The sequence below is a fragment of the Lactuca saligna genome, chromosome 8, assembly GCF_052625555.1.
Source record: "Lactuca saligna cultivar CGN05327 chromosome 8, ASM5262555v1, whole genome shotgun sequence".
Classification (NCBI taxonomy): Eukaryota; Viridiplantae; Streptophyta; class Magnoliopsida; order Asterales; family Asteraceae; genus Lactuca; species Lactuca saligna.
In genome coordinates this window covers 115,567,852-115,578,382 of record NC_136424.1, presented here as the reverse complement: position 1 = coordinate 115,578,382, position 10,531 = coordinate 115,567,852, and the positions used below count along the sequence as shown (strand labels likewise).

At 33.6% G+C, this 10,531-nt stretch overlaps 2 protein-coding genes across 3 annotated transcripts; both read left to right on the top strand.

Moving 5' to 3' along the window:
- Nucleotides 1–4,419: 4,419 nt before the first annotated feature.
- LOC145011276 (RNA polymerase II transcription mediator) lies at nt 4,420–8,214 on the top strand. Of its 2 annotated transcripts, none has more exons than XM_078969962.1 (9): nt 4,420–4,555; nt 4,985–5,082; nt 5,173–5,395; nt 5,482–5,595; nt 5,693–5,778; nt 5,848–6,235; nt 6,313–6,765; nt 6,851–7,156; nt 7,782–8,214. In XM_078969962.1, exons 2-9 carry the CDS (start codon nt 4,994–4,996, stop codon nt 8,127–8,129), a joined length of 2,007 nt encoding a protein of 668 aa, XP_078826088.1. In that variant the 5' UTR covers nt 4,420–4,555; nt 4,985–4,993; the 3' UTR covers nt 8,130–8,214. The 2 variants fall into 2 exon arrangements, with proteins under 2 accessions (XP_078826088.1, XP_078826089.1); XM_078969963.1 differs by having other exon boundaries at nt 4,426–4,555; nt 4,980–5,082.
- Nucleotides 8,215–9,366: 1,152 nt separating this feature from the next.
- On the top strand, nt 9,367–9,996 carry LOC145010033 (uncharacterized). The gene is made up of 2 exons (XM_078968630.1): nt 9,367–9,688; nt 9,761–9,996. Exons 1-2 carry the CDS (start codon nt 9,367–9,369, stop codon nt 9,994–9,996), a joined length of 558 nt encoding a protein of 185 aa, XP_078824756.1.
- Nucleotides 9,997–10,531: the final 535 nt, after the last annotated feature.

The following is a 10,531-nucleotide window of genomic DNA, read 5'->3' as shown; positions in this document are numbered from 1 at the left end:
ATTAGTCATGAATGATCGGGACCTAGAAACTTCCATTTGAGAAGGTGTAAGGTTCCTATAAATAGGGGGAGGACTCATTTGTCAAAACCATCAAGAAGTTGCCTTGTAAAGAAGTTGAGTTATATAATAGAAGCTTTATTGAAGTGTCCCTTGTCGTAACTCTTGCTTCCTAAGTTCGTTAGTACATCTAGCTCGTCGAAGTTAGCCTGACTTAGTCGGAGAAAATACTAAGTGGCACACGGTGAGTGAAGCATCCCGTGACATTCTGCTCAACAAATTTTGGTTTGATTTATTCAAATTGATTAGGATGATTACGTACCTTAGTTAATATTATTTTAAGTGTGTAAAATTTGAATATTTAACTTGGTAATCTGAAATCCTAAATCTTGAATTAGTGATTTTTTTCTTATGATTTAACAATATTTAATTATTTGATTAATTAAAAGACTAAATTTGAAATCATTATTGGTTTAAATTATTAATTAAGCGTTTACTTCAAATATTTAATATTTGAACCTTGTGTTTTAAAAGGTTTTAAAATACACTCTTATATATATATATATATATATATATATATATATATATATATATATATATATATATATATATATATATATATATATATATATATATATATATATGGTTAGTCGAATCACAATAGGCCTCATTAATGAAGTTATGCTTTAAGAGGAGTATAAGGAAATGACCTATAAAATGACCGGTGAATAAGTATCATTTTCACCCATCACTCCTTTGTGTGGTGGATGGCCGTTAGCGGAACGACTTCGATAGACATAAAAGATTAAAAGTATAATATATAAAATACTAAAAGTGTCTTTAAAATTTCACTCTAGTTACTTTAGTAAAAAAATATGAAATTATATGTTAATCCATGAAAACTCACATCATTTCTTTATGATTCGTTAGAGGAGTGTTTTGATGTTTTGAGAGAGAGAGAGAGAGATTTCAAACGGTTTAGGCAGCCTACATTTTCTACCATTTAGAGGTAGCACCCGGCCACACAACGCTACTGGCTATGTCACCTTAAACCTGCCACTAAATCCATCCACCATAAGGTGGGATGTTTTGATGAAAAAAAGTGATGCAATGAGGTTTTGTATAGATGAAAATATTGTGTTTATTAAGTGTTTAACTCATTTTATGTTTGAAAATGCATTTCTACGCTTGCATTTTAATATTAGGATGTTTGATGGATAAAAAGGATGATTTAATGTGAAGTCCTTAACATATACTCACTATGTTTTAATATGCTAAAACCGAGCTTGGAAACCCAAACATGTCATATTTGAAGAGTTGGACTTTTCCACCTTAGGACACAAACAATGTCCTTCATCGAGTACATTGCCAAATTAATTACAGTGGATCTTAACCGTTCTTGTAATTTTGGACTCGATTTGGAAACCAATCACTTTGCATCCGACCAAAAGATGTATTATGTTTTTAAATTTGTGACAACTTTTTCAATAACGTGAATATTTTAACAAAAAGTCATTATATGGTTTTTCTTTCTTCCTCCATATTATGTAGCCTCTCGAAACAATTATATTGTCTGGAACATAATTTTGGGGAAAAAAAAAACTTATTTGGTAAATTATAACAATTCAGTGGAATCTATTATTTGCTTGGGAAATTGCAAAAAATTTCTCTATGTTTTGGTTCTAATAACAAAAAATCATCATTGATTTTTTATTTATTTACTTATTTTTAATTATTATTATTATTATTATTATTATTATTATTTGCAATTTAACCATTGAAACTGGTACACACTTACAAAATAATCTTGGAACGTATTAGTGTCGGTTTAAGGGTTAAATTACAAACTTGATAAAAAGGTTTAAATGAATTTTTTTGATAAATATGAGTCATTAATGAACACAAAAATAAAGTTTTGTTGATTTGTCATAAGATATGCGATTTTGTGCCACATAGTGTATATAATGGAGTTATATTTATGAATACCAGCCTCTTATAATCATTTATTTTCTGGAGTGCCGTTTGATTGTAAAAGTTTTCGATAAGTGGTAGTTTTATGACAAATGTTTTTCATCAAATATCTAAAATTTCAACGATAAAGTAATATTTGACCTAAAAACGCATTTATTGCAACAAGTCAACATGACCCTCTTAATTTATATAGGATATAAATGATATCTTTATTGTTGACTGATTGTAATAATGATATTTATTAAAGAGAATAAAAAAAAATCCAAAAATAACATATAAAATTATTATTGTGTTTTTTAATAAAAAATTTTGAGTATATATAAAAAAGAAATTTTCAAAAAAAGACATTACACTTTAATCTTATTAACAAAAAAATTATTTATGATTTTTTATTTGCAATTTAACCCTTAAAACCTGTACTAACCGGTTATAAGGGTTATTTTGCAAATGTTTATCGGTTTTAATAGCTACAAATAAAATTCATTTGTGACTTTTTTTTATCGATAGAACAAAATTTTAAGGATTTTTTTTTTTTTTTTTTTTTTTTTTTTTTTTTTTTTTGCAATTTCTCTTATCTACTCCACACAAATACTATGACGCTATTATTAGACTGAATGGTATCGTAGAGGGTTTACCGACGATGTCTGACGTGGCACCCTTTCACCGTGGATGAACACCGCGTCGTGAAGGGCATTTCACCGCTGGCGGACCTTTACCGATGGGAAGAATTTGAGTTTTGTGGTGATTTGAGTTTGTAAACGTTGCTAACGGTCAGCAACGACTACTTTTGACATATTTAATTATTTTTTTCTTCTTTAATCAATGTGTGTGTGTGTATATATATATATACATCTCACATATGAAAAAATTTACCACACAGTACACTCTCAATATAATAATTCTTTCTTTCAAAATGTCTTCTTTCAACAACCCAAACTCTTCCAACCAAAATGCTTCAAACCAAAATGATAACAACGTCTACGCACTTTTCGGCTATGATCTGTCATCCTCACCACCTTACCCACCTTACCGGCCACAAATTGATGGTGCTCCTAGCTATTAATCACAATTTCAAATGTCCCAACAATTCCATTTCCAATCTCAACCTCAAACCCAAGCATCTCAACCCCAATTTTCATCCCAACCGCCATTCACACCTTCAACCGAACACGAAGAACAACAACAACCTCAACAACAAGAGAAAGGGAAGGTTGATCCAAGAAGATGGATACAAAAAGAAGAAGTTGAGTTAGCAAGAGGGCATGGGTCAACATATCTGAAGATGGTGGCATAGGAAATTGTCAAAATCGTGATCAGTTTTGGTTACATATCACAGAACGCTTTTGTAGGGGAATAGGTCGAAGGCCACACTATCAGAACTCCAACCAATGTAACTTCAAATGGAATCTTATGAACAAAGTCGTCACACATTAGAATAAAATTTACACAAACTTTGAGAAGCAATGGGCTAGCAGAGAAGGTGAAGTGAGTTTGTTGAAAAAAAAATACACGCTACGTTCCAAGATGATCTGCAAAAGTCTTTTAAGTTTATTCATGTGTGAGAAGTTATGAGAAGAAGCGTTAGGTGGAGGGAATTTGCAACATATTAAGAAATTGCAAATCCGCCAAAAAGAAGTCGGACATCTTCATATATGAGCTCACAACAAGTCTCATCGGATGGTCATGTAGGTGTTAATCTTAACGATGATGACGACAATATTGAAGAAATACGCCCGCCTCCCCGTCCAATGGGAAGAGATAAAACAAAAGCTCGAGTAAAAGGAAAAGGGAAAACGACTTCTTCAAATTATTCAGTCCGAACCAAGCAGCCAGCAAGATCGGAAGAAATGATGATACAAATGACCCAATTGAATTCAACTTTGGAGAGGTATGTAGCTGAAACCGTCCGATTCACAGAGTATACGTTGTTAATACAATAAGTGAGGCATCTCGACCCCAAATATCAAGAAGCGGCAAGAATTATAAAAGCATCGATTCGGAAAAAATATAATCTGAATCGCAATTGAAAATTCGATGCTTTGTTTTTTTTTTCCTAGGTTTTTAAATTTTAACGTCATGTTTTATTTTCAATATTTAGGTTTTCAATGTAATTTTAATTTTCATGTTTTTTTTTTTTTTTAATTTTTAGGATTTTTAAATTGTAATTTTTAAGTTTATGTTATTTTAAATTTTATTATGGTTTTAAAAATATTAATCTTTTTTCTAAAATGAATTAAAAAAAAACTCATAGGTACAACACCATATACTTGTAGGTAAAAAATGTGAAAATTACAAAAGCTAGCGGCGTCGTTTTACCATTGGTAAAATAAGCATGACACCCTTTAGTCTTAAAAAATAAAATAAAATTCGTGTACAATTTGAGTAGTTTGAAAACTTTAGTGGCTGTTTTATAAATATAAAAACTTGTGTTAAAAAATGATTTCGTCAGCAGTCAGCACGTCCTGGTATATGCTACACAGGAAGAGTCCCCGGCGGCCGCTCCTGTGCTTCATTTTCCGTCGACAGCACTTCCCTCCGTTAGCTACTCCTCCGTCTGTCACCGGTCATTGTTTCCTCATTTCTTAAGGTCTACTCACAGTTCTCTTGTTTTTCAGTTCGTTCTTTTCTGTTTGGAGAGAATAACTCTCTAATCTCTCCATTGGTTGATTTGTTGCCTTCAAATGCTAAATATACAAAGTTTTAATTTGAACCTATGAGTTATAATCTGTTATTTCAATCTTTATCTTTTGATACGTGATACTTCTAATGATTACTTTCAAACTTAATGTTGGGGAGTAGAAAATTGAAACCCTAGATTACTTTATTTCAAACCCTAATTCAGAAATTTCTTAGTGAAATCTGTCTCTGAATTTGTTTATTGGAAGTATTGGGAATTTGAAGTATTGTTTACGAATGTCAATGTATTAATTCTGTTAATTACGATCACAATTGTGGAATATCGTTTGCCATTTATACACTAATATAACACAAGTTTATCGAATTCCCTGAAGATTAGACTCTGGAAATGGATGGAAACCTGAGTATCTCTCTCGACAAACTCCCAGTCAAACGTTTGGAAATCATCGAAGAAAATGGAGCTGAAAAATTCCCTCCGTATGAACATCATCACTTTCAATTTCCCCAAATCTCACACATCGCATCTCTTGAATCCATTTTCTGATCTTTCCGATGTAATGTTTGCAGCGATTTGAGTTATGATGATAACAGAGTGAATCAAATTCGGCGAATAGACTTTGCTTGGGCTGTAGAAAGAGAAGATCCAAACAAGAAACAAAAGAAAGGCGACTCTACTACTAGTTCTTCCAAAGATACAACCTCGTCATCACCATGGCCATGGCAGAACATGGTTGAAAATCTAAAATTGGCTCACCAAGAACTTTCTGTTATCATTGATCTCATTAACACTGTAAGTCATCACGAAGTTATTATCTTAACCTCTTCAACTCATATAAACAAAATTTCTGAATTTTACTTTATGAAATTTCTTTCTAGGTTGAAAGTAATGATGCTGTCACAGTAGCTGGAATGACCAGACCAAAACAATTACCTAATGAACTTTTATCTGACCTTGCAGTATCTACAGCAACAAAACTCCAATGCTTTAGGGTATTTCTTAAATACACATTCAAAAAACTAAAAACTTTCTAATCTTTTTGTGTATTACTATCATGTTTGTTTGTTTGATGATTCTTTTTCATTTCAGCAACTTGGGAAATACTTTAAGCAATCAGCCAAAGCACTGGAGAAACAAGTTGCAAAAGAAGCAAGATTCTATGGAGCTCTAATAAGGTCAGCTTCAGCTATCACCTATCTTTGATTTTCTTTATTATATCATCCTAAAAACCTACCTGACAATAGATTGCAGCAGAATTGGAAAGTTAAGAGGCATAGAATGGCTGCTTCTGCTGCTGGAAATGAAGGTTTCTACATTGATCTGTTTGACAATACATTATATGATCCAACAGCTATATTTCGCCAATCTTCAATGTCAACTGTTCGTGTTGAACATGATAATGCTGGAATGCTTGCTTTAAATCTTCCTTCAAAAGCATGTCATGTTCTTCAATTTGGATTTGTTGGTGATGATATTCCAAAAAGGTCAAATGGAAGAACAACAAATCTATCAAATTCAGAGTTTTCTGAAGAAGTAAAGAAAGAAGATGAAAGTGATGATGATGATGATGATGGTGTAAAGAAAAGGCATTCTGATCTTCGTGAAGTTCACAGAGCTGTTTTCAATGAACAGGTAAGCGAATAAACATTATAATTTGATGTAAATAAATCTATTTTCTTAAACTAATTTGTTATTAAATTTTTATTCAGGTTTTTAATTTAATAAATCAAGAAGCATTTGTTCCATCATTAGGTGTGAATGTAACTGGCATACGAGAGAATCATTTACAATTAAACATAGATCAAGAAGCCTCTGTATTCATTTCACTTGTATCATCCACTCAAGATCATGATGTAACTGATGATGAAGAAAATAATGACAATAATGCCCTCATACCCTTAATTGATGGCGAAGAAGAAAAACAACCCATGAAAAAAAGATCATTTCTTCCAAATAGAATCAGCTCCGAAATTCTTTTGAAACAGCTTTTTCATGAACATGTATTTGTTCGGGCAAAGAACCGGTCAGCTTCTCCCAACAAAAGTCAACAGTTCGGGCAGCTAACAAAAGATGGGTCAAAGTCAAACCTTCTTGGTCATTTCTGCATGTCTCTTGCTCACAGAATATTTTCATATAAAGTTTTGACACAACTAGAAAATCTGGTAATTTATATTTTTGCTTTCTTGAAATTAGGTTGCTATTTTTTGTTTTTTGAATTTAACCTTTTATTTTATTATTATGACATAGGCTAAGAGTGTATCGTATGTTAGATTGGTGTCTCATCCTACATGGACTTCTCGTACATCTTCATGGACACTGGTGGTGGATGTCCCTCAGTCCATTCTTCATTCCGGCCACCAGATGTGGGCGGCAGAGAAGAGGGGGAAGTCACAGTCCCACACTAAAGTGGTGGTGATTGATGATTGTATTAATATTGAAGGTGAAGGTGCTCCAAATGTAGTCGGGCTCTTTAAAGGGAAATGTGAAAACAGCTGTTCCATCAATAGATATGATTGTAACTTAGCCGACCTTCATGTCATACTTTTACAACAGGTATGTCTGATACATGACATGACAGAACAGGTTGTTTTTTCGACTGTCACCGTCATGGAAACTGGTGTCGGTGGCAATTTTTTATCCCACCCAAAAAGTTGGATCAAGACGAGACGTATGTTTGACATGACATGACAGGACATAACATGTTGTACCTGGGAGTGGGAGTTGCAGACTGGAATTGAGACTGATGTCAACAGGACAAAAATTGTAACTTTTTGTCCCATCCAAAAAGGTGAAACAAGATGAACAAGGACTCGCTCTCGATATCTCGTTTGTGCAAAAGACGAAAATGCCCTTGTCATCCTGATCATCGAAATAGCCCTAGAAAGAAGTCTCATATTCTCCAGTCCCTTGTAACAGACGTAGCCAAGGCTACGTCTGTTACACTGGAGTGGAACAGATTGGACAAGCTTTCTAGGGGTATCTTTGATGATTAGGGTGACAAGGGCATTTTTGTCTTTTGCACAAATGAGATATCGAGAGCGAGTCCTTGTCCCATCTTGTTTCGCATTTTTGAACGGGACAAAAAGATACAATTTTTTGTCTCATTGACATCAGTCTCAATCCCAGTCCAATGCGGTATTTATTAAAATACAGAATTTACTAATTGTGAATTAAACAGGTTGCGAGTCAAATTATCCATTGGCTGCATGAAGAAGCTCTTAGTGTGGGAATGAACGCGAGTCGGGACTTTTTAAGCTTATGTTTTGAGGTGGAGCAGGGTGAAGCGGTGGGTGTGGTGGCTCATGTGGATCCGGAGGATGGTGAAGGCGGCATATCGTGGTGGTTGGTGGTGGGGAATGGCGGAGGAGTGGAGGAATACAAGGTTGAAAGAGAGGATTCGGAGGGGGAAACAAAGAGATATTTGGGGCATTTATCTCTTGATGTGTTGTATGCAACTTTGTTGGATCTCTTGACCATGTGTAGCAATGGTGGGAGCCTCAAGTCTTCGTTAGATAATCAACTGTAATATAATCGACCCTAAAAGATGGTGTTTGAATATTTGAGTTGTAATACTAAGTTACTTAATTGATAGAATATGAGTTTTTAACGAATTAATAGATTAAAAAAGACGTACTTTGTGTAAAGATTTTTAAGAACAAAAGTAAATTTAAAAGTTGTAGGTGATGATCATTAATTATAGATAGCAGTAGTAGCAGTAGCACTATTATTGGAGAGGAGAAGATATGGGAAAGGTATGGTTGAAGTGGGATTGTAACCAATCCAATTTCCCATAAATAACAATATCAAAACCCTTTTCTACGTGTGACAAAAGGAAAAAAACAAGTATAAAAGAAAGCAAGATGTGATGTTTTTGTAGGTGGAGTAGGAGCTATTAATGTCGTTTTATTTGAGTTTTTATGAAAGGTGAAAAGTAGTAATATACAAGTTTATAATACGTGGAAACTACGGTTATAAAATTAATTAAAATTTTATAATAAAAAATTATAATTATTAATCAGTTATTTTAAAAAAATCATTTTAAATAAATTATTAATTAAGAGATATATCAAAATTTTAAAGTTATTGTAAATTCAAATTTAAATATAATTAGAAGATATAAATCTGAGTTTTGAAATAAGTTGTCTAAGGTCTTGTGGTATACATACCACGAATGAAATCGTGGTCTAGTTGGCCACGATAACGGATCGTACACACCACCCCGACGTTCCGTGGTCGGGCGTGGTCGTGCTTCTTCGTGCTTCCGACGATGGATTCAAAAGAATAATGTGATTGGTTGTTGGGTTTTTTGGTCGTTGAACGGCTATTTTGGTCGTTTTTTTTTTTTTTTTTCAAACTCAATTCACTAAATATAAATAAACCTTCTATTATACCAAAACTTACACCTCATCTTATTCTCTAAAACCACAAAACACATACACATGGATTCCACAATACATATGGAATTTTTAAAAGGTTTTGACTCGGATGATGACGTAGAATTCGTCGAGATATTCTTCAACGTTGTGCAACATATTCACGACGAAGAAAGTTTGAATGCAGCTCATACAAGGGCGATCGTCAATCGTGATCGTCAAGGCGCACACGACTTATCGGTATGTGATTACTTTGCCGATAATTGTCTTTATAATGACGACTCGTTCGAACGTCGTTTCCATCTAAATAAGGCTATAATTTTACGTATTAGTAATGCTTTATAATCCCGTTATGATTTTTTCAAACAAAAATCCGACGCTAGAGGAAGAATGAGTTTTAGTAGTATACAAAAATGTGCGGTTGCTCTTAGGTATTTGGGATACGGTATAGCATTTGATGCATCTGACGAATACTTGAAAGTATCCGAGAGGACCGCAGTTGAATGTGTAGATTGGTTTTCTGCATGTGTTTATGAGGTTTTTCACGAAGAATATTTGCGCAAACCTACTCGACGTGATATTGAGAGATTATATTCGGCTCATGAAGAGAAGCATGGATTTACGGGTATGCTTGGTAGTTTAGATTGTACATATGTGGCTTGGGAAAAATGTCTAACTGCATGGCGTGGTCAGTTCACTCGAGGAGATATAGGTAAACCAACTATCATCCTAGAAACTGTTGCATCTCAAGATTTGTGGATATGACATGCCTTTTTTGGAGTAGCGGGGTCTAACAACGACCTTAATGTTCTTGGCGAGTCTCCACTTTTCAACGATATTTTGACCGACAAAGCACCTGATATGACATTTACGGTGAACGAGCACGATTACAAATACGGTTACTACCTTGGTGGGATATACCCGGATTATTCTACATTGATGAAGCCATACTCAGTTCCTCGAAGTGAAAAGACGAATTTTTTTTACAAAAAAACAGGAATCGGCGAGAAAGGATATTGAGAGGGCATTTGAAGTCCTTAAACAGACATGACATGTAGTGAAATATGTTACACGATTCTGGGATAAAGAAATAATTAAACGAATGGTCCTAGCATGTATTATAATGCATAATATAATTATTGAAGATGAGGGTCGAACGATTTGCACGTATGATCCGAACGACGTTGTCGTTCCAATTGAGGAGTTCGTACCCGGAACGAATGTTTTTTTAGAGTGAGTTGTTTAAATTCATAACAGTGAAACTTGTTTCAATCTTCGAGAAGATGTCGCAGAACATTTGTACCAATGTAGCATGAACGGCGATTAGGATTTTTATATGTATGTTTCTTTGTTTTTTTAATTAATGTAATGTTTTTTTCTAGATTAACTAAGTAATGTAGTTTGAAGTTGTTATTTTATTTTTATAATTAATGGAAAAATAGTTCTAAAAAAATGTGCTTTTTAATTATAAAAAATGTAATTTTATTGTATTTGTGAATTAAAAAAAAAATAAAAATATTGATGTAGAGAGGTGTGTTAGTGGTAGGTACCTCAT